The sequence below is a fragment of the Oncorhynchus mykiss genome, chromosome 1 (genome assembly GCF_013265735.2).
Source record: "Oncorhynchus mykiss isolate Arlee chromosome 1, USDA_OmykA_1.1, whole genome shotgun sequence".
NCBI lineage: Eukaryota > Metazoa > Chordata > Actinopteri > Salmoniformes > Salmonidae > Oncorhynchus > Oncorhynchus mykiss.
Window position 1 is genome coordinate 90,616,393 of NC_048565.1, and position 24,308 is coordinate 90,640,700.

General features: G+C 40.4%; 1 protein-coding gene across 1 annotated transcript; it reads left to right on the top strand.

Annotated features, from left to right (window-relative positions):
- The first annotated feature begins 254 nt into the window (after nucleotides 1–254).
- Nucleotides 255–23,036, top strand: LOC110519808 (myosin heavy chain, fast skeletal muscle-like). The gene is made up of 40 exons (XM_036988560.1): nucleotides 255–300; nucleotides 430–657; nucleotides 1,106–1,252; nucleotides 1,442–1,598; nucleotides 1,893–1,920; nucleotides 2,183–2,291; nucleotides 2,416–2,508; nucleotides 2,684–2,744; nucleotides 2,854–2,952; nucleotides 3,237–3,340; nucleotides 4,436–4,574; nucleotides 4,836–4,954; nucleotides 5,123–5,272; nucleotides 5,370–5,540; nucleotides 5,746–6,049; nucleotides 6,194–6,258; nucleotides 6,352–6,439; nucleotides 6,555–6,672; nucleotides 6,802–6,925; nucleotides 7,317–7,453; nucleotides 8,215–8,470; nucleotides 8,688–8,930; nucleotides 9,245–9,421; nucleotides 9,520–9,665; nucleotides 9,842–9,932; nucleotides 10,272–10,661; nucleotides 10,756–10,882; nucleotides 10,969–11,087; nucleotides 11,233–11,429; nucleotides 11,579–11,762; nucleotides 11,899–12,064; nucleotides 12,378–12,502; nucleotides 13,386–13,694; nucleotides 20,314–20,517; nucleotides 20,657–20,782; nucleotides 20,922–21,092; nucleotides 21,357–21,461; nucleotides 21,550–21,645; nucleotides 22,095–22,226; nucleotides 22,926–23,036. Exons 2-40 carry the CDS (start codon nucleotides 442–444, stop codon nucleotides 22,941–22,943), a joined length of 5,811 nt encoding a protein of 1,936 aa, XP_036844455.1. The 5' UTR covers nucleotides 255–300; nucleotides 430–441; the 3' UTR covers nucleotides 22,944–23,036.
- Nucleotides 23,037–24,308: the final 1,272 nt, after the last annotated feature.

Sequence of the window (24,308 nt, forward strand, 5' to 3'; positions counted from 1 at the left end):
CAAAAGTGGTTCTCCTGCTGTTTATAAACGGAGGGGTTGGTTTATAATGTAACTGGGTTTTCAGGGGTATTTATTTGAATTCTTGACAGAATGTGTAGTTAAGTGAGTTGTCACCAGGAAAATGGAAGTCACCTGATGCACCTGTAGTTGAATTGGACAAGGTTGTCATGATTGAGTTGAATGATGTTTTCTGGCCCTCCGGGGGCTAAATGATATAGCTTTAGACTTATTCACACCACCCTAATGTTTCCCAGGGTTCTCCAAGAAGTACAAATTCATCTGTAGAAGGGGAAAAAGAAGGTGAGACATAGTTTGAGTCATCATAAGAAAAGTGACAAATGTTCTGTGAGAGAAACCACTCACAACTCTGTTGACTGTGGAGGAAGCACCACAGAGTCAATCATGTTTCTTGTTTCGCCTCTTTCCTAGTGATCCGTCACCATGAGTACGGACGCGGAGATGCAAATCTACGGCAAGGCTGCCATATACCTCCGTAAGCCTGAGAAGGAGAGGATGGAGGCACAAACCGCACCCTTTGATTCAAAGAACGCATGCTATGTCGCAGACACCAAGGAGCTTTACCTTAAGGGTTTGGTCACTGCCAGGGCTGAAGGAAAGTGTACTGTGACAGTCACGAATCCTAACGGCACTAAGGAGGTAAGCCTGATTTGAAAATAATTGAAGATTGTGCAGACACTTTTTAAATTTTTATCATGCCAATTGTACAAATAAGTAAAAAAATATTGATTAATAAGCATTTCTTAGTTTTTTTGGAGGCAGAATATAACCTTCAAACACATCCTTTTTATCGCTGCTAATTAAAATTGGCATTGAATTTTCTATATTGACTAGTTAAGTATCACCATGTATGTGTCAGTGGTTGATAACAAAGTAGTTGGATTAAATGCCCCTGAACAGGCAGTTAACCCACTGTTCCTAGGCCGTCATTGAAAATAAGAATTTGTTCTTAACTGACTTGCCTGGTTAAATAAAGGTAAAAAAAAAAAAATGGGGTATGCAGTTTTTTAAAAATATAGTTGTTTTTAAAAGCATTCAGTCCTGTCCAGTTTGATCTGTGTATAATCTAGATTTCTGACTGTTTCAGGAAGGAAAAGTGTTCAAAGATGCAGATGTCTATGAGATGAACCCCCCTAAGTACGACAAGATTGAGGACATGGCCATGATGACCTACCTGAATGAAGCCTCTGTGTTGTATAACCTCAAAGAGCGTTATGCAGCATGGATGATCTATGTAAGATACCTGTCTAAACATACACACACATACAGTACTACACATAAAGTCATGGTAGAAACCAAAACAGACCAAATACAGTAGACCTACATTACTATACCATAGTACACCCACATCCTCACATAAATCCAGGTAAACGTCAATCTGATTGTTCTCATCCCCTAATTGAATTTATTCTCGTTCATCCAGACCTACTCTGGGCTGTTCTGTGCCACGGTGAACCCCTACAAGTGGCTTCCTGTGTACGACATGGAGGTTGTTAACGCCTACAGAGGGAAGAAGAGGATGGAGGCTCCACCCCATATCTTCTCCGTCTCTGACAACGCCTTTCAGTTCATGCAGATTGGTATGAGCTCTAATGGAAGGATGGATGGATGGATGGATGGATGGATGGATGGATGGATGGAAGTTAAAATATGTATTAGAGATGTATCTACTGTTTTCTAGTCTACGTTAGAACAGTTTGCTGGTAATATCTGATTTGACTGGCCTGGAATGGAAAAGGTTCCAAAATGAAATCCTATGATGATGCTATGAATTCCCCATAATTGCTATGCTATGAATTCCCCATAATTGCTATGCTATGAATGTCCCCATAATGTTGCTTGAGTATGATAATCAATATGTTGTTTTGTTGCAGACCAGGAGAACCAGTCCGTCCTGATTACGTAAGTTGTTTACTAAAATCTCACTTGAGAAAGGGTTTCTACTGCAATATGTTGGGACACTTGGGTGTGATGAAAATAAATGACATTATGAATGGATTAGGCTACGCATAGGAATGAGTCGATGAGCGGGGATATTTGTTAATGATTTACTTATGAATTAAAATACGTCAACAGAGTATTTTTCAATGTTATTTATTAGTGTAAGACGATCTGACATTCAAACATGTGACTAAAACCCCTGATTCTCTGTCATATTAACCAGCGGAGAATCCGGTGCAGGAAAGACTGTCAACACCAAGCGTGTCATCCAGTACTTTGCCACCATTGCAGTGTCTGGTGCCAAGAAGGAAGTAGACCCCACCAAAATGCAGGTATGTTCAGCTTCTGAGTGCCATTTTAACACATTTCAGTTTGGTGGGCTGTGATCAAGCAATCGAGAATAACTAACTTTACCACTTAACCAGTTTCTGAGCAACTTGTGTTTGTCTCAATCAGGGGTCTCTTGAGGATCAGATCATTGCTGCTAACCCTCTGCTGGAGGCTTACGGTAATGCCAAGACAGTGAGGAACGACAACTCGTCTCGCTTCGTAAGTATGAAGGACACACTGGGAAAGTGATCTATATTGGACAAATGTATTTCAGTATTTCCCTTCTGTTGTATCAATAGATGTCCAACAAACTGTAACATTTAAAGGGGTCTATGAAAGTAAAATGATAGATGTATTTAGTTAACCTCTTTCTCACCCCCATGCTCTACTTTAGGGTAAATTCATCAGGATTCACTTCCAAGGTAGCAAACTGGCTAAAGCTGACATTGAGACCTGTGAGTTGATTTTCATTGTTTCTCAATGATTTCCTAAATTCACACATATTCTTATTCGGAGAGCATATCATCATATCATTTTATCTCATATTCTCTCTCTCTCTCTCAGACCTGCTAGAGAAGTCCAGAGTGTCCTTCCAGCTTCCCGATGAGAGAGGTTACCACATCTTCTTCCAGATGATGACCAATCACAAACCTGACATTATTGGTGAGGCAAAGTAGAGGTTCAGGGGGAATGTTTCCTACCTCCATTATAAATACTATTACAATGAGTACATCCATGGTAACAAGGCATCTAGATATGGGTCAGGTCTTTGGGAAATATCTATCAAGTAATGGACTGTGGTGCACTAGTCCACGAGTCTCAGTTGATAATATTTATTTTATACTACATCCTTGAGTCCATCTACTGAGTAAAGGAGAGATACTGTAAAGGTAGGACAGTAGAATTCTAAGAGATTTAACTGACAAGACATCCTCTGTTGTCCATAGAAATGTCACTCATCACCACCAACCCCTACGACTTCCCCATGTGCAGTCAGGGTCAGATCACTGTGGCCAGCATCAACGACAAGGAAGAGCTGGATGCCACAGACGTGAGTCAAACAAAGGGTTCATTATATTCTATATATGGAATGGGTAGGACCACCGTACACACTGAATGCACTGTGCAATTCCAACCTGGTGGCAGCTGGGAATTTTCATGTATTGGTTTGTTTGATTCTAAATGCCTTCAGTTAGTGTTAGGAGTTTTATGAATAATGACTAAACAATAACTACATTTTAAATAGAACTGTAACTAATTAAACTCTACTCTGTTTTATTATATCTGATCAATAATGTTAATTCATAAGGAAGGGATTGTGTAGCATGAAACAGGGGGTAATTAAACATAATAAACACCATTCCAACCAGGTTGGGGAGGACTGGATTGTGGTTTTTAAGTAAGCAGAAAGGATCGTTAACGTGTGGTTGAACCGACTCAACTTAGCTCTGGGATGTTCAGATAAGGCAGCAGTGTTTTCCTGGGTTTTCCATCATCTGGAACTGTCTTCTAAATAGTGATGGATGAAGGTGAAGATTGCAGAAGTGAATCTTGATAAGTCTGTGTCTGGAGTGAGCGAGCAAAGCTAGGGGGTTGGAATAAACTTTTGAACCTGTTTTGTCCTGGTCGATAGGAGGAAGGACATTTTATAACCTATGACGTCATATTTTGTACATAACCTGTTGTTCATGGTTTCATGGCAGCGCGCTCCGAGTATAAATACTATTATCTCATTTTGATAAGACTGGTCTCAGTCTATTTTATGCAAATAAGAATCTTACAAATTCTCATAAAATCGACTAAGTGAATTAAATTAATGAACACATAAAGGTATTATGAAAGTCCGATGACAGTTAGTTAGGCATGTGCCTCAGGGAACTCTTCATGCCTTCACACTTCACCTTGAGGCCCATACTGTACATGTAAGACATCAACAAGAGAGTGTCACTAAGTCCCTGTGGAACTGTGTCAAATGTATCTTGTGATGTCATCTACCAGTGTTGGTCAAGTGTAATCACGTGGATCTGAGAAGCCAGTCAAATGTATCCATCCCATTTGTTCTGGTGAGAAAACAGAACTGTAGTGTTCTGTGTGTGAGCAAACTACTGTTCAGTTCATCACTGTTGTACTTCCTGTCTAATGCCAGGATGCCATTACAATCCTGGGCTTCAGTAATGATGAGAAAAATAGCATCTACAAGCTGACAGGAGCTGTACTGCACCATGGCAACTTGAAATTCAAGCAGAAGCAGCGTGAGGAGCAGGCCGAGCCAGACGGCACAGAGGGTGAGTCCCACTCATAGATATACAATATGTAAAGCATTAGTCCCATTCCCAGTCCCACTCATAGATATACAACGTGTAAGATAGACAGAGCCTCCTCAAAGTCCGGCAGGAGATCATTTATGGAGACCAAATTCCAACCTCCAGAAATGATTTAAAATGATGGAAGTGGGTTCAAATCAAAACCTAACCCTTTTGTCAGTGTGACATCAGAAACACGTGATCTTGTGTTTCTGAGTCTGTTGTTGTTGGTTCTCTCTCCAGTGGCTGATAAAATCGGCTACCTGCTGGGCCTGAACTCAGCTGAGATGCTGAAGGCTCTGTGCTACCCCAGAGTGAAGGTCGGCAACGAGTATGTGACCAAGGGACAGACTGTGCCTCAGGTAAGGCGGCCAAACACAGCATCTACCATTTTCTGAGCACCAGAAATATGTTGGTGATGAGTGAATTGCTGGTTTTGAATAGTGGTGATGTTTTCCCCGAGCTCTTTTCACCTTGTTACTAGACATGGTCAATATCTCATGTATTTATTTGAGGTATTATCATTGCAGGTTAATAACTCAGTCTCGGCTCTGGCCAAGTCCATCTACGAGAGGATGTTCCTGTGGATGGTCATCCGTATCAACGAGATGTTGGACACCAAGAATCCAAGGCAGTTCTACATCGGTGTGCTCGACATTGCCGGGTTTGAGATCTTTGACGTGAGTCTGAGACCAGAACAAGACAATTAGTTGTGATTGAGAGGGATTACAGCCTTGTATGATGATGAAATGATCCCTTCTGAAATTCCTTCAACAGTACAACAGCATGGAGCAGCTGTGCATCAACTTCACCAATGAGAAACTGCAACAGTTTTTCAACCACACCATGTTCGTCCTGGAACAAGAGGAGTACAAGAAGGAGGGAATCGTCTGGGCCTTCATTGACTTCGGCATGGACTTGGCTGCCTGCATTGAGCTTATTGAGAAGGTAAGCTGTCTGTCAGGATTATAATGGACCTCAACAGCAAAGTTCAAATGGAGATATTATCACACGGTACGACTGTTGAGAACTCAATATGTTTCCTATTGTGCCACTAAATGAAGATACTCTGATAATAGCGTACTTGCTAAAGGGATAAATGTGATCCTAAATGTAAATATCACTAATATGATGTACATCTCTTTTCGTAAAGCCATTGGGCATCTTCTCCATCCTTGAAGAGGAGTGCATGTTCCCCAAGTCTTCAGACACTACCTTCAAGGACAAGCTGTACGCCCAGCATCTTGGCAAAACCAAGGCGTTTGAGAAGCCCAAGCCAGCCAAAGGCAAGGCAGAGGCCCACTTCTCCCTGGTGCACTATGCCGGCACAGTGGACTACAACATCACTGGCTGGCTGGAGAAGAACAAGGACCCCCTGAACGACTCAGTTCTTCAGCTGTACGGGAAGTCTTCAGTCAAACTGATGGCAACCCTGTATGTCGCTGCCCCACCTGAGGGTAAGATTTACTGGGTTAATTTACTCCTACAATAGGTGTTATTTTACACAATCTCATCGGCAGCATTTGCATAAAGATACGTGTGAAGATAACATGAGATCCCTCTCATTTATAATTATATTGAACTTTTCTCCATTATAACAGATACAACCAAGAAAGGAGGCAAGAAGAAGGGTGGTTCCATGCAGACTGTGTCCTCCCAGTTCAGGGTGAGCTTTTAAAATGTGGATATTCAGTCCTTCAAAACGTGTACTGATTATCAGAAATTATTTCTGAGAACATGGTTTGTAACCCTCCTACAGGAGAACTTACATAAGCTGATGACCAACTTGAGGAGCACTCATCCTCACTTTGTACGCTGCCTGATCCCCAACGAGTCAAAGACTCCAGGTACAATAGATGTTGAGTTAAATATGACATCTTGTCAGTACAGTATCAGTAAAATTAACAAACCAGTCTTTAACCTGTTTATGAGTATTTAAAGAGCCTTGGTTTGTGTTTCCAGGTCTGATGGAGAACTTCCTGGTTATCCACCAGCTCAGGTGTAATGGTGTTCTGGAGGGGATCAGGATCTGCAGGAAGGGCTTCCCCAGCAGAATCATCTATGCTGACTTCAAGCAGAGGTACACGCACGCACGAGCGCGCACACACACAGAAATATGATCTCTAAGGGTTTTCCCAACATCAGAATAGCCTTATTATTTTACGTAATATAACCAATCTATTACATCTTGACATTTCTCCTGATTCAGGTACAAAGTACTGAATGCCAGTGTCATCCCAGAGGGCCAGTTCATGGACAACAAGAAGGCTTCTGAGAAGCTGCTTGGGTCCATTGATGTGAATCACGAGGACTACAAGTTTGGACACACCAAGGTCAGTCAAAAACCCCCCAGTAAAAAAGATGCCAACTAAAACACAACTTCAATGATAATTTAAACTCTAACCATTAAATGTCTCTCCAGTTGATCTATCCATCTTGTAATTATTTCTTAAAAATGTGAAGAAACATTGTACTCAATTCATTATCTTGTGCATTATGTCAGAATGGTATGTCTGCAGTTATCTATATCAGTGTACATTCTTAATCTACAACTATACAACAACTTACAACTCATTAACAACCCATCTCATGGTTTGTTTGTAAGCATTACAATGTTTATGTTGTTCAAATCAATCTAGTGGTTTTGTTCCTCTCTTTGGATTCAACCTTTCTATCTGTTACCACCTGACTGGTTCCATAATTGACCATGTCAACCTGTGTCAGGTGTTCTTCAAAGCCGGTCTGCTGGGTGTCCTGGAGGAGATGAGAGATGAGAAGCTGGCCTCTCTGGTCGGCATGGTCCAGGCTCTCAGCCGTGGATTCCTCATGAGGAGAGAGTTCACCAAGATGATGGAGAGGAGGTGAGGAAGAGTAGACATCTTGGCAAAGAATTCTGTCAAACACCTGCATGTAATGTATAATGATCGTGTACTGAATATGCTGTGAGTTGTTCAGGATGAGAAAGTACATGTTATAATATTCTATTAAAGCAGCAGGTTGGGATTTAGCAAGCTGTTCAATTGTTATTTAAATAAGTGATATTTACCCATTCATTCTGGAATAATATGAAACGCCTTGTGATCTTAACATCACCTGTCAGTTCTTTCATCTAGAGCGCCATCTATACATTTAAGAGGGATTACATTTCCCTAGCCTCATTCCTCAGCTGTATGCAAAAAGTGGTGGGGTACCCATTTTGTTATTCTCGGAATCGCAGAATGTAGCTTTAAAGACGTCATCCAGTGACTTTATTTTTTACTTTTCCAGTTAAGGAATACTGGGAATGCCACTCCTTGAAGTTTGCAGTTGTATGTAAAAAAAAAAACTCAAAACATATATTTTTACCCTTTAGTGTGCGTACTTTACTGTATTTATACTTTACTGTATTTATACTTTACTGTATTTATACTTTACTGTATTTATACTTGGGATATCGTTTTCCACAGGAAAAGTAAAAAACAAAAACACTGGAGGAGATCTTTAAGCATGTCACTCACCACGTCACTCACCCTGTCACTCACCATGTCACTCACCATGTCACTCACCACGTCACTCACCACGTCACTCACCATATCACTCACCATGTCACTCACCATGTCACTCTATCCTTTCTGTGGACCAGAGATTCCATCTTCACCATCCAGTACAACATCCGTTCATTCATGAATGTGAAAACCTGGCCATGGATGAAGTTGTACTTCAAGATCAAGCCCCTGCTGCAGAGCGCTGAGACTGAGAAGGAGCTGGCCAACATGAAGGAGAACTATGAGAAGATGACGTCGGACCTGGCCAAGGCTCTGGCCAAGAAGAAGGAGTTGGAGGAGAAGATGGTGGCCATGGTACAGGAGAAGAATGACCTGGCGCTTCAAGTCGCATCTGTGAGTGAGCAACAACCCTCATCAGAGCACATTTAGACACACAAGTACACAGACACTAACACAATCGCTATGTGACTAACTCAAGAAAATGCCCATGGTATTTATTTATATTTAAAACATTTAAATTGATTTGCTCTGACTTATTTGACTAAATAAAGTCTATATTTTGATACACAAAGTGAAAACACCGTTTTTTTTTCTCCTGTTCTGAAACCAGGATTCAGAGAATCTGAACGATGCTGAGGAAAGGTGCGAGGGGCTCATCAAGAGCAAGATCCAGCTGGAGGCCAAACTCAAAGAGACGACTGAGAGGCTGGAGGATGAGGAGGAGATGAATGCTGAGTTGACTGCCAAGAAGAGGAAGCTGGAGGACGAGTGCTCTGAGCTGAAGAAGGACATTGATGACCTGGAGCTCACCTTGGCCAAAGTGGAGAAGGAGAAGCACGCCACTGAAAACAAGGTCTTGTAGACAGTCTAACCAAACAATAATCCAAAGAATCATCAACTCAAAACAGAAATGTAATTCAAGTCTTTTTGTGAGTGCAGTAAAAATTAAGACACAAAATAGTGGAAATTCAGTTGTGGTTGACTCCCCACATTCATTACATGTTCTGCTCCCCCCTCGTTTATGATTTCCATTCAGCACACTGGCATGGAGTACAGGGCCATCTAGTGTTGAATCTATAGTACAGTACTTGTTGACACATTTCTATTATCCATTTAACCACTTATGGTGAAGTGACCAAAAACACATTTTGTTGTGGCCGTTTTCAGGTTAAAAACCTGACAGAGGAGATGGCGTCTATGGATGAGAGTGTTGCCAAGCTGACCAAGGAGAAGAAAGCCCTCCAAGAGGCCCACCAGCAGACACTGGACGACCTGCAGGCAGAGGAGGACAAAGTCAACACTCTGACCAAGGCCAAGACCAAGCTGGAACAGCAAGTGGACGACGTGAGTGGAGTTTGACATTCTGGCCTTGATAGTATGCAGGATGATTTTATCTACAGTTGTTTAGATTTGACCAACACATGTCTGTTTATATCTTGTAGCTTGAGGGTTCTCTGGAGCAAGAGAAGAAGCTCCGTATGGACCTTGAGAGAGCCAAGAGAAAGCTGGAGGGAGATCTGAAACTGGCCCAGGAGTCCATAATGGACCTGGAGAATGACAAGCAGCAGTCTGATGAGAAAATCAAGAAGTAAACACTAATAAATGACTACAGTTTTCCCTGCCATCTTGATCAACATAATGGTTCTTCTTGGCTCATTGTTGTAATTATGAATTAGACTTATGTGATTCTTACAAGCAAAGTGAATGGTATTGTAGGCTCCTTTTACACTGTCTAACCAAAACAAACGTGTTTGTGTTTGTTAGGAAGGAGTTTGAGACCACCCAGCTCCTCAGCAAGATAGAGGATGAGCAGTCTCTGGGAGCTCAGCTGCAGAAGAAGATCAAGGAACTCCAGGTACAGTACAGGATCTAAGCTCCAGTACAGGAAAATAACTGACATATTTCTTCTGGTAGCACACATTCTTCCTGGTGGATTCTGATGGCTCAGTAAGATGGAAGATGGTGCTTCTTGCTGGTGCTTCTAATCTATGCAAAGATGTTGCTTCTTACCGTTGTTAGTTTGGTTCCTGCATGGGACAATGTCTAATGAATATAGTAAATATGTTAGTGTAGCTGGCTATGTATAAACACAGTTATGCTAAATATACAGTACATGCTATTATTATGTAGTGAGGTTCAATTGTTTCAACTGTATTGTAGTGTTCATTCCCCCTGCCCCTGACCCTTTTTCTAGGCCCGTATTGAGGAGCTGGAGGAGGAAATTGAGGCTGAGCGTGCTGCCAGGGCCAAGGTTGAGAAGCAGAGGGCCGATCTCTCCAGGGAACTTGAGGAGATCAGCGAGAGACTGGAGGAGGCCGGAGGCGCCACTGCTGCTCAGATTGAGATGAACAAGAAGCGCGAGGCTGAGTTCCAGAAGCTGCGTCGTGATCTTGAAGAGTCCACCCTGCAGCATGAGGCCACAGCCGCCGCTCTGCGCAAGAAGCAGGCCGACAGTGTGGCTGAGCTCGGGGAGCAGATCGACAACCTGCAGCGCGTCAAGCAGAAGCTGGAGAAGGAGAAGAGCGAGTACAAGATGGAGATTGATGACCTCTCCAGCAACATGGAGGCTGTCGCCAAGGCTAAGGTGAGTAGTGATGTTTTGGTCAAGCAGTGTTGAGGGTCAACTACATTACCATTCAATAAACTGAAGTTGACAGTCCCATATGTTTCACTAACAGGGCAATCTGGAGAAGATGTGCCGTACTCTTGAGGACCAGCTGAGCGAGCTCAAGACTAAGAATGATGAGAATGCTCGCCAGGTCAACGACATCAGCGGACAGAGGGCCAGACTCCTGACAGAAAATGGTACCTCCAACAATGAACAACAAACCAATATAGTTCACCAACAAGACACAGAGTCCCCATAACAAGATGTTCCTCTTTCCCTGCAGGTGAGTTTGGTCGCCAGCTGGAGGAGAAGGAAGCCCTGGTGTCTCAGCTGACCAGAGGCAAACAGGCCTTCACCCAGCAGGTGGAGGAGCTGAAGAGACTGATTGAGGAGGAGGTCAAGGTAAGGCTCCCAAAATGGAAACTTCCTACAAGAGATTAGAGCTTTATCTACACATAGACTGTTTCTACACCTCCCTCAGAGACTGCTACTGTCATCTGTTTTACTCTCCCTCTCTAATCTCTCTTTGTCTTTCTTTATCTCTCAGGCTAAAAACGCACTGGCCCATGGTGTCCAGTCTGCCCGCCATGACTGTGATCTCCTGAGAGAGCAGTTTGAGGAGGAGCAGGAGGCCAAGGCAGAGCTGCAGCGCGGCATGTCCAAGGCCAACAGTGAGGTGGCTCAGTGGAGGACTAAGTATGAAACTGATGCCATCCAACGCACAGAGGAGCTGGAGGAGGCCAAGTGAGTTGCTCTCAATAGTAAAGACTAAAATAAAGGCTGTGGATGGTGAGGCTGGTTGGGGATCTGAGAAAATGGTACTTCAATATGTAGTGCAGTATTTGTTTCACAACAAGTTACTCACCATGACACCACCCGCTGTTGTCCAACAGGAAGAAGCTGGCCCAGCGTCTGCAGGAGGCTGAGGAGACCATTGAGGCGACCAACTCAAAGTGTGCCTCCCTGGAGAAGACCAAGCAGAGACTGCAGGGAGAGGTGGAGGACCTCATGATTGACGTTGAGAGAGCCAACGCCATGGCCGCCAACCTTGACAAGAAGCAGAGGAACTTTGACAAGGTGAACATTTATAAACCGCACTCTAGGGTGATATTTTCTGTCTGCTATTTTATCAGTTGTATTATAATTGTAGCATATTTATGATTGAAAACTCTCTTTCAATGAGTTGTAATGAAAATCCCATGGATTTCCCCAGGTTCTGGCAGAGTGGAAGCAGAAGTATGAGGAGGGCCAGGCTGAGCTGGAAGGAGCTCAGAAGGAGGCTCGCTCAATGAGCACTGAACTCTTCAAGATGAAGAACTCCTACGAGGAGGCTCTGGATCATCTGGAGACTCTGAAGAGAGAGAACAAGAACCTGCAACGTGAGCATTTGACAGCAGTTATTCTTGCATGATGTTTGACCAGTGTTTGAAAATGGAATCGACTGGAATCATCAACATTATATCAAATTGCTATTACACAATCTCAGAATTTTTACATATATTTTAAAATATATATATTTTTGGAACTTGTAATTGGTATTCCTTTGAACAACCCAATGATGTGGGGTGGCAATTAGATTTGCAAGACAATGACTAATTATCTGTTATTATGATTCATTATAAACTTCAGTGCATTGGTGATATCCACTGAAAATCTCCCAAGTCTCAACAGCTTCTGTGTTTGTGTGTGCAGAGGAGATCTCTGACCTGACTGAGCAGATCGGAGAGACTGGCAAGAGCATCCATGAGCTGGAGAAGGCCAAGAAGACCGTGGAGACAGAGAAGTCTGAGATCCAGACCGCTCTGGAGGAGGCTGAGGTACAAACTACAGCTGTTTGATTGGAAAAGCAGTGTTACACTTGGCAATGCCAGCTACAATCCAATCCTCCCTTTTATTGGTGTTTATTGTAGTCATATATATGCAATTCCTTGTGTTTTGCACATCCAAACGTCCTGACCCTTCGCTAAGCTCCGCCCTAACGTTTGTGGGCAACCAATCCCTGTTCTCCAATGGATAGCAACTATCGTCGAGTCGGACACATCGAACAAGCTCTTGTTTCAAACACATGAAAACCAGTAGAAGAAGAAAACAGAAACAGAGTTTTCTTAAAATAAAATTCAAGTTTAATAATTGAACAGTGCACCAGGGGGACTTGCTACTTGAATCCTGAAATGCAGAGCCTGTTGATGGAGTGAATCCGATATTATGCTTTTGTTGCATTGTTTGCTAGCTCACTTGGTTAGCTAGCTCTGTCTCATAGACCACCAAACGTTGCTAGCTAGCCATATAACTTATATGATCATGTACATTGGCTAGCTCACTTAGTCATCTTATGAATACATCTCCCATCTGCGTTAAACTTCAGGATATGATTTGAGACCACTAGTTAGTTCCAAAAGTAGTTATAGCTTTGACTGCATGCTGGCACTGAATTCAGAGCCATTCAGTGGCCACACTACAAAAATAATTTGACCAGGATTCCCTTTGAAGCAGCTGACCAACACAACATACTTGAGGGGTAGTGTTTAATTTCATTGTGTATATAAAAACACAGTTTGAGATTATTGTAAGGGGTTTATTCCAGTGGTCTGAATGGGGAATTGGGCTTCCCAGGAAAATGTTGTCTGAGGTTGCAACAGTAACCAAGGGGGGCGGAGCTGAGTGAAGGATTGATTTGACTGACAGCTTCTCTTCGTTCAGGGCACACTGGAGCACGAGGAATCCAAGATTCTGCGTGTGCAGCTGGAGCTGAACCAGATCAAGGGTGAGGTGGACAGGAAGATCGCTGAGAAGGACGAGGAGATGGAGCAGATCAAGAGGAACAGCCAGAGGGTGGTTGACTCCATGCAGAGCACCCTGGACTCTGAGGTCAGGAGCAGGAATGACGCCCTGAGGGTGAAGAAGAAGATGGAGGGAGACCTGAATGAGATGGAGATCCAGCTGAGCCACGCCAACAGGCAGGCCGCTGAGGCCCAGAAACAGCTGAGGAACGTCCAGGGACAGTTCAAGGTAAAGGAACTTGGACATCAGGCTCAACAACCTGAACATGGGGAGGGATTTGTTTGTGAATCAGTAGAAAAAAATAGATCAGAGAAATGTAATAGACTGGACTAATATACTGTAGGAAGGTAGGGATTTTAGAGTAGACTAATATACTGTAGGGATTTTAGAGTAGACTAATATACTGTAGGAAGGTAGGGATATTAGAGTAGACTAATATACTGTAGGAAGGTAGGGATATTAGAGTAGACTAATATACTGTAGGAAGGTAGGGATATTAGAGTAGACTAATATACTGTAGGAAGGTAGGGATATTAGAGTAGACTAATATACTGTAGGAAGGTTGGGATATTAGAGTAGACTAATATACTGTAGGAAGGTAGGGATATTAGAGTAGACTAATATACTGTAGGAAGGTTGGGATATTAGAGTAGACTAATATACTGTAGGAAGGTAGGGATATTAGAGTAGACTAATATACTGTAGGGATATTAGAGTGGACTAATATACTGTAGGAAGGTTGGGATATTAGAGTAGACTAATATACTGTAGGGATATTAGAGTGGACTAATATACTGTAGGAAGGTAGGGATATTAGAGTGGACTAATATACTGTAGGGATATTAGAGTAGACTAATATACTGTAGGAAGGTAGGGATATTAGAGTAGACTAATATACTGTAGGAAGGTTGGGATATTAGAGTAGACTAATATACTGTAGGAAGGTAGGGATATTAGAGTAGACTAATATACTGTAGGGAGGTTGGGATATTAGAGTAGACTAATATACTGTAGGGATATTAGAGTAGACTAATATACTGTAGGAAGGTTGGGATATTAGAGTAGACTAATATACTGTAGGAAGGTAGGGATATTAGAGTAGACTAATATACTGTAGGAAGGTTGGGATATTAGAGTAGACTAATATACTGTAGGGAGGTTGGGATATTAGAGTAGACTAATATACTGTAGGGATATTAGAGTAGACTAATATACTGTAGGAAGGTTGGGATATTAGAGTAGACTAATATACTGTAGGAAGGTAGGGATATTAGAGTAGACTAATATACTGTAGGAAGGTTGGGATATTAGAGTAGACTAATATACTGTAGGAAGGTAGGGATATTAGAGTAGACTAATATACTGTAGGGAGGTTGGGATATTAGAGTAGACTAATATACTGTAGGGATATTAGAGTAGACTAATATACTGTAGGAAGGTTGGGATATTAGAGTAGACTAATATACTGTAGGAAGGTAGGGATATTAGAGTAGACTAATATACTGTAGGAAGGTAGGGATATTAGAGTAGACTAATATACTGTAGGAAGGTAGGGATATTAGAGTAGACTAATATACTGTAGGAAGGTAGGGATATTAGAGTAGACTAATATACTGTAGGGATATTAGAGTGGACTAATATACTGTAGGAAGGTAGGGATATTAGAGTAGACTAATATACTGTAGGAAGGTTGGGATATTAGAGTAGACTAATATACTGTAGGAAGGTAGGGATATTAGAGTAGACTAATATACTGTAGGAAGGTTGGGATATTAGAGTGGACTAATATACTGTAGGAAGGTTGGGATATTAGAGTAGACTAATATACTGTAGGAAGGTTGGGATATTAGAGTGGACTAATATACTGTAGAAAGGTAGGGATATTAGAGTAGACTAATATACTGTAGGGATATTAGAGTGGACTAATATACTGTAGGAAGGTAGGGATATTAGAGTGGACTAATATACTGTAGGAAGGTAGGGATATTAGAGTGGACTAATATACTGTAGGGATATTAGAGTGGACTAATATACTGTAGGAAGGTTGGGATATTAGAGTAGACTAATATACTGTAGGGATATTAGAGTAGACTAATATACTGTAGGAAGGTTGGGATATTAGAGTAGACTAATATACTGTAGGGATATTAGAGTAGACTAATATACTGTAGGAAGGTTGGGATATTAGAGTAGACTAATATACTGTAGGGATATTAGAGTAGACTAATATACTGTAGGAAGGTTGGGATATTAGAGTAGACTAATATACTGTAGGGATATTAGAGTAGACTAATATACTGTAGGAAGGTTGGGATATTAGAGTAGACTAATATACTGTAGGAAGGTAGGGATATTAGAGTAGACTAATATACTGTAGGAAGGTTGGGATATTAGAGTAGACTAATATACTGTAGGAAGGTAGGGATATTAGAGTAGACTAATATACTGTAGGAAGGTAGGGATATTAGAGTGGACTAATATACTGTAGGAAGGTAGGGATATTAGAGTGGACTAATATACTGTAGGGATATTAGAGTGGACTAATATACTGTAGGGATATTAGAGTAGACTAATATACTGTAGGGATATTAGAGTAGACTAATATACTGTAGGGATATTAGAGTGGACTAATATACTGTAGGGATATTAGAGTGGACTAATATACTGTAGGAAGGTAGGGATATTAGAGTAGACTAATATACTGTAGGAAGGTAGGGATTTTAGAGTAGACTAATATACTGTAGGGATATTAGAGTAGACTAATATACTGTAGGAAGGTAGGGATATTAGAGTAGACTAATATACTGTAGGAAGGTAGGGATATTAGAGTAGACTAATATACTGTAGGGATATTAGAGTGGACTAATATACTGTAGGGATATTAGAGTAGACTAATATACTGTAGGAAGGTTGGGATATTAGAGTAGACTAATATACTGTAGGGATATTAGAGTAGACTAATATACTGTAGGAAGGTTGGGATATTAGAGTAGACTAATATACTGTAGGAAGGTTGGGATATTAGAGTAGACTAATATACTGTAGGGATATTAGAGTAGACTAATATACTGTAGGAAGGTTGGGATATTAGAGTAGACTAATATACTGTAGGAAGGTTGGGATATTAGAGTAGACTAATATACTGTAGGAAGGTTGGGATATTAGAGTAGACTAATATACTGTAGGAAGGTAGGGATATTAGAGTAGACTAATATACTGTAGGAAGGTTGGGATATTAGAGTAGACTAATATACTGTAGGGATATTAGAGTAGACTAATATACTGTAGGAAGGTTGGGATATTAGAGTAGACTAATATACTGTAGGGATATTAGAGTAGACTAATATACTGTAGGAAGGTTGGGATATTAGAGTAGACTAATATACTGTAGGAAGGTAGGGATATTAGAGTAGACTAATATACTGTAGGAAGGTTGGGATATTAGAGTAGACTAATATACTGTAGGGATATTAGAGTGGACTAATATACTGTAGGAAGGTTGGGATATTAGAGTAGACTAATATACTGTAGGGATATTAGAGTAGACTAATATACTGTAGGAAGGTTGGGATATTAGAGTAGACTAATATACTGTAGGAAGGTAGGGATATTAGAGTAGACTAATATACTGTAGGAAGGTTGGGATATTAGAGTAGACTAATATACTGTAGGGAGGTTGGGATATTAGAGTAGACTAATATACTGTAGGGATATTAGAGTAGACTAATATACTGTAGGAAGGTTGGGATATTAGAGTAGACTAATATACTGTAGGAAGGTAGGGATATTAGAGTAGACTAATATACTGTAGGAAGGTTGGGATATTAGAGTAGACTAATATACTGTAGGAAGGTAGGGATATTAGAGTAGACTAATATACTGTAGGAAGGTAGGGATATTAGAGTAGACTAATATACTGTAGGAAGGTAGGGATATTAGAGTAGACTAATATACTGTAGGAAGGTAGGGATATTAGAGTGGACTAATATACTGTAGGAAGGTAGGGATATTAGAGTAGACTAATATACTGTAGGAAGGTTGGGATATTAGAGTAGACTAATATACTGTAGGAAGGTAGGGATATTAGAGTGGACTAATATACTGTAGGAAGGTTGGGATATTAGAGTAGACTAATATACTGTAGGAAGGTAGGGATATTAGAGTAGACTAATATACTGTAGGAAGGTAGGGATATTAGAGTAGACTAATATACTGTAGGAAGGTAGGGATATTAGAGTAGACTAATATACTGTAGGGATATTAGAGTGGACTAATATACTGTAGGAAGGTTGGGATATTAGAGTAGACTAATATACTGTAGGGATATTAGAGTAGACTAATATACTGTAGGAAGGTAGGGATATTAGAGTAGACTAATATACTGTAGGAAGGTAGGGATATTAGAGTAGACTAATATACTGTAGGAAGGTAGGGATATTAGAGTAGACTAATATACTGTAGGAAGGTTGGGATATTAGAGTGGACTAATATACTGTAGGGATATTAGAGTGGACTAATATACTGTAGGAAGGTAGGGATATTAGAGTAGACTAATATACTGTAGGAAGGTTGGGATATTAGAGTGGACTAATATACTGTAGGGATATTAGAGTAGACTAATATACTGTAGGGATATTAGAGTGGACTAATATACTGTAGGAAGGTAGGGATATTAGAGTGGACTAATATACTGTAGGAAGGTAGGGATATTAGAGTGGACTAATATACTGTAGGGAGGTTGGGATATTAGAGTGGACTAATATACTGTAGGGATATTAGAGTGGACTAATATACTGTAGGAAGGTAGGGATATTAGAGTAGACTAATATACTGTAGGAAGGTTGGGATATTAGAGTGGACTAATATACTGTAGGGATATTAGAGTGGACTAATATACTGTAGGGATATTAGAGTGGACTAATATACTGTAGGAAGGTAGGGATATTAGAGTGGACTAATATACTGTAGGGATATTAGAGTAGACTAATATACTGTAGGGATATTAGAGTGGACTAATATACTGTAGGAAGGTAGGGATATTAGAGTAGACTAATATACTGTAGGAAGGTAGGGATATTAGAGTGGACTAATATACTGTAGGGATATTAGAGTGGACTAATATACTGTAGGGATATTAGAGTGGACTAATATACTGTAGGGATATTAGAGTAGACTAATATACTGTAGGGATATTAGAGTGGACTAATATACTGTAGGAAGGTAGGGATATTAGAGTAGACTAATATACTGTAGGAAGGTAGGGATATTAGAGTAGACTAATATACTGTAGGAAGGTAGGGATATTAGAGTAGACTAATATACTGTAGGAAGGTAGGGATATTAGAGTAGACTAATATACTGTAGGGATATTAGAGTAGACTAATATACTGTAGGAAGGTTGGGATATTAGAGTGGACTAATATACTGTAGGGATATTAGAGTGGACTAATATACTGTAGGAAGGTTGGGATATTAGAGTGGACTAATATACTGTAGGGATATTAGAGTAGACTAATATACTGTAGGAAGGTTGGGATATTAGAGTAGACTAATATACTGTAGGAAGGTTGGGATATTAGAGTAGACTAATATACTGTAGGAAGGTAGGGATATTAGAGTGGACTAATATACTGTAGGGATATTAGAGTGGACTAATATACTGTAGGAAGGTTGGGATATTAGAGTAGACTAATATACTGTAGGAAGGTAGGGATATTAGAGTAGACTAATATACTGTAGGAAGGTAGGGATATTAGAGTGGACTAATATACTGTAGGGATATTAGAGTGGACTAATATACTGTAGGGATATTAGAGTGGACTAATATACTGTAGGAAGGTAGGGATATTAGAGTAGACTAATATACTGTAGGGATATTAGAGTAGACTAATATACTGTAGGGATATTAGAGTAGACTAATATACTGTAGGGATATTAGAGTAGACTAATATACTGTAGGGATATTAGAGTGGACTAATATACTGTAGGGATATTAGAGTAGACTAATATACTGTAGGAAGGTTGGGATATTAGAGTAGACTAATATACTGTAGGGATATTAGAGTAGACTAATATACTGTAGGAAGGTTGGGATATTAGAGTGGACTAATATACTGTAGGGATATTAGAGTGGACTAATATACTGTAGGGATATTAGAGTAGACTAATATACTGTAGGGATATTAGAGTGGACTAATATACTGTAGGGATATTAGAGTGGACTAATATACTGTAGGGATATTAGAGTAGACTAATATACTGTAGGGATATTAGAGTGGACTAATATACTGTAGGGATATTAGAGTAGACTAATATACTGTAGGGATATTAGAGTAGACTAATATACTGTAGGAAGGTAGGGATATTAGAGTAGACTAATATACTGTAGGAAGGTAGGGATATTAGAGTAGACTAATATACTGTAGGGATATTAGAGTGGACTAATATATACTGTAGGGATATCGGGGACATTTTTACCAATGAACCTAGCTAGGTAGACTAGTGGTTTGAGCGTTGGGCCAGTAACCAACAGGTTGCTGGATCTGTCATTCTGCCCCTGAGCAAGGCAGTTAACCCACTGTTCCCCTGAGCAAGGCAGTTAACCCACTGTTCCCCTGAGCAAGGCAGTTAACCCACTGTTCCCTGGGCGCGGATGACGTGGATGTCGATTAAGGCAGACCCCTTAACCTCTCTGAATCAGAGGAGTTTAGGTTAATTGCAGAAGACACATTTCAGTTGAAGGCAGTCAGTTGTACAACTGACTAGTTATCCCCCATTCCCCCTTATTACCAATCCTATCGCCCCTACTTCCACAAGTCTAATGATACTATGTAATTGTGAACCCCAGGATGCCCAATTGCACCTTGATGATGCCGTCCGCGCCGCAGAGGACATGAAGGAGCAGGCAGCCATGGTGGAGCGCAGAAACGGTCTGATGGTGGCTGAAATCGAGGAGCTGAGAGTTGCTCTGGAGCAGACAGAGAGAGGCCGCAAAGTGGCTGAGACTGAGCTGGTGGACGCCAGCGAGCGTGTTGGACTGCTGCACTCCCAGGTACGGGTCAAAAGCCATTTCTAATGAAACTCAACCAAGCAAACCGTTTACATTTTCATGACTTCAGCCTTGTGACTTTCTCTATCTCACTTGTAAGTTCTCTTGGGAGTCAAACAAATCGCCTTGTTTCCTCCTTCAGAACACCAGCCTTGCGAACACCAAGAAGAAGCTGGAGACTGACCTGGTTCAGGTGCAGGGAGAGGTGGACGACATCGTCCAGGAGGCCAGGAATGCAGAGGAGAAGGCCAAGAAGGCCATCACTGACGTGAGTCCTTGAATTACATCAACTTGATTTGTCCCCAAGGGCCAGCAGTCGCTGGGCTGGTTTAACCACACCAAAGATCCCAAATGAGCTTTATGATTGGTGCCAGTTGGTGCATAAATGAAACTAACTAACATTCCAGGCGGCCATGATGGCTGAGGAGCTGAAGAAGGAGCAGGACACCAGCTCTCACCTGGAGAGGATGAAGAAGAACCTGGAGGTCACAGTCAAGGACCTGCAGCACCGTCTGGATGAGGCTGAGAATCTGGCCATGAAGGGAGGCAAGAAGCAGCTCCAGAAACTGGAGTCCAGGGTGAGTTAACAGCAGGGTGGATTGAAAAACAGATTGCTGGAAGTGTATTTGATCATATGAAAATGAACAGGGGTATTGTGTAATGGCTTTTTCTCTCAATCACCCACCTACATCATGAAAAGTAGTTGTTTAATTAAAATCGTAAAAGTTCATAGGAGCAGACAACACTTCTTGACCAGTAGAAGATTCCTCTGTTTTACAAACATTTGTTATGTCTGACTTCACCACCTCACATAAATGCCGACCTTTATTTCGTCCACAAAGGTGCGTGAGCTCGAGACTGAGGTGGAGGCCGAGCAGAGAAGAGGTGTAGACGCGGTCAAGGGAGTCCGCAAGTATGAGCGCAGAGTCAAGGAGCTCACTTACCAGGTAAGAGAAAGTGCATTCTTCACACACTAAAGCACTCTGGTTTGTGTGTTAAACTATGGACTATTGATTCTTGTAACTTCTCCTACAGACTGAGGAGGATAAGAAGAACGTTGCCAGACTTCAGGACCTGGTAGATAAGCTGCAGATGAAAGTGAAGGCCTACAAGAGGCAGGCTGAGGAAGCGGTGAGTCACAGACTTAGTCAAATCCTCTGAGAGCTTACAGTCCCAAGGAGACATTACAATACATTTAGTGAGATTAGTTGAAGTGTTGTTACTGCACAACTGTCAACATTGACTCAGTTGATAGTGCAAGTCCTTTCTGAAGAAATGTTTGCACAGTGACTCCTCTTCCTATGTGTAACATTTTAAAGTAGAGAGGGTTGAATATTATTGGTGGTGGTGCTGACTCTCCTGGATCACATGGCCCTGGAAGCAGCAGATTGATCCTCTGTTCCACCACTCACTATCTCTTCTGTATCATCCATCTCCCTATATATACTGTACAATGCTATCCAAAATCTGTCAATAAAAAAAAACTTTCAAATAAATTTTAAAAATATATATTAATTTGGTACCTGAAGCTCCAAACTTTCAATACTGATGTTATGCTCTCCTCTCTTTTCCTCACTCAGGAGGAAGCATCCAACCAGCACATGTCTAAGTTCCGGAAGGTTCAGAATGAGCTGGAAGAGGCTGAGGAGCGTGCTGACATCGCTGAGACTCAGGTCAACAAGCTCAGAGCCAAGACCCGTGACTCCGGAAAGGTACAAAACTGCTGCTAAACCTACACCTGACTCATGTTCAAACATGACCACATCAACACCACCTATGATTCATTCTTCACAGAGGTCAATACTGATGTTTAACAATCACTCAAATCTATTTAAGATATGAGATAAAATTTCAAGCTGAGTAGTCTTAAATACTTGATGAATTCTGTTATTACCAAGTGTTGATATATTTATCATGTTCATTACTAATACTGATCCATTCTGTTATTACCAAGTGTTGATATATTTATCATGTTCATTATTAATACTGATCCATTCTGTTATTACCAAGTGTTGATATATTTATCATGTTCATTATTAATACTGATCCATTCTGTTATTACCAAGTGTTGATATATTTATCATGTTCATTATTAATACTGATCCATTCTGTTATTACCAAGTGTTGATATATTTATCATGTTCATTATTAATACTGATCCATTCTGTTATTACCAAGTGTTGATATAATTATCATGTTCATTATTAATACGGATCCATTCTGTTATTACCAAGTATTGATATATTTATCATGTTCATTATTAATACTGATCCATTCTGTTATTACCAAGTGTTGATATATTTATCATGTTCATTATTCATACTGATCCATTCTGTTATTACCAAGTGTTGATATATTTATCATGTTCATTATTAATACTGATCCATTCTGTTATGTCTTTCTTCTTACAGGGAAACCAAGCTGAATAAACAAGACCAAAGTCAATTTAATGTGTTTCATAAAATATGATTTTCATGGTGAAATGTTGAGCATTGATTAAAAACATGTCGGCCTACATACACTTCCTTTGTGACTGTGGACTTATTTCTCAGAAAACAGCTTTTCATACCATAAAAATACTGTACTTTAACTAAAGGAGCAATCTGGGGTTTAAACCACATCAAAGCGGACACCCCAACAAAGAGGTCACTTGTTTTGGTAACCAGCTGAGGGATGAGGATGGAGAAATGTAACTACACAATTCATACACTAAGCTATTATAATCATCCATGATCGTTTTAACCCTTTACACTCAGGGGAAGTGGCCTGTATGAACATGCCCACATTGAAATGTCTCCATAAGAAACAAATAGGAGAAGCAAGATGGTAACATAAACATGGTAGTAATTGAGAGAGAACACTTTGGTGATTGGGCCGGAAATTCTCAGAACAAAGTTCTCAGGATACAACGTTTTTTTCATTTGAATTTTGTCCCAGATAATGTGCACAATAATCTAATGTGGCCAGACGACGTGAAAATAAATGGTACTCGATTATCTGACCAAATTACACAATATTTTAGTCCTGGGTTATCTGAGATTATACGCATATATACATGAACAGAGTAAAGAAAACATGATATTGATTTATCATTAGCCAATTCCCCCCCCTAAAGACATGCAGATATATATACATCCATAATGATTAGTGTTCCCTCGTCCCCTCTAGTGGTGAAATTATGATAATTCACATGACAAACATGATCATAGACATTATAAACACCGTAATTCACATTATAAACACGGTAATTCACATTATAAACACGGTCATTCACATTATAACCATGGTAATTCACATTATAAACACGGTAATTCACATTATAAAACACGGAAATTCACAAAATAAACACGGTAATTCACATTATAACCATGGTACCAGACATTATAAACACAGTACCAGACATTATAAACATGGTAATTCACATTATAAACATGGTACCAGACATTATAAACATGCTACCAGACATTATAAACATGGTAATTCACATTATAAACATGGTACCAGACATTATAAACATGGTAATTCACATTATAAACATGGTAATTCACATTATAAACATGGTACCAGACATTATAAACATGGTACCAGACATTATAAACACGGTACCAGAAATTATAAACATGGTAATTCACATTATAAACACAGTACCAGACATTATAAACATGGTACCAGACATTATAAACATGGTACCAGACATTATAAACACAGTACCAGACATTATAAACATGGTAATTCACATTATAAACATGGTACCAGACATTATAAACACGGTACCAGACATCATAAACATGGTA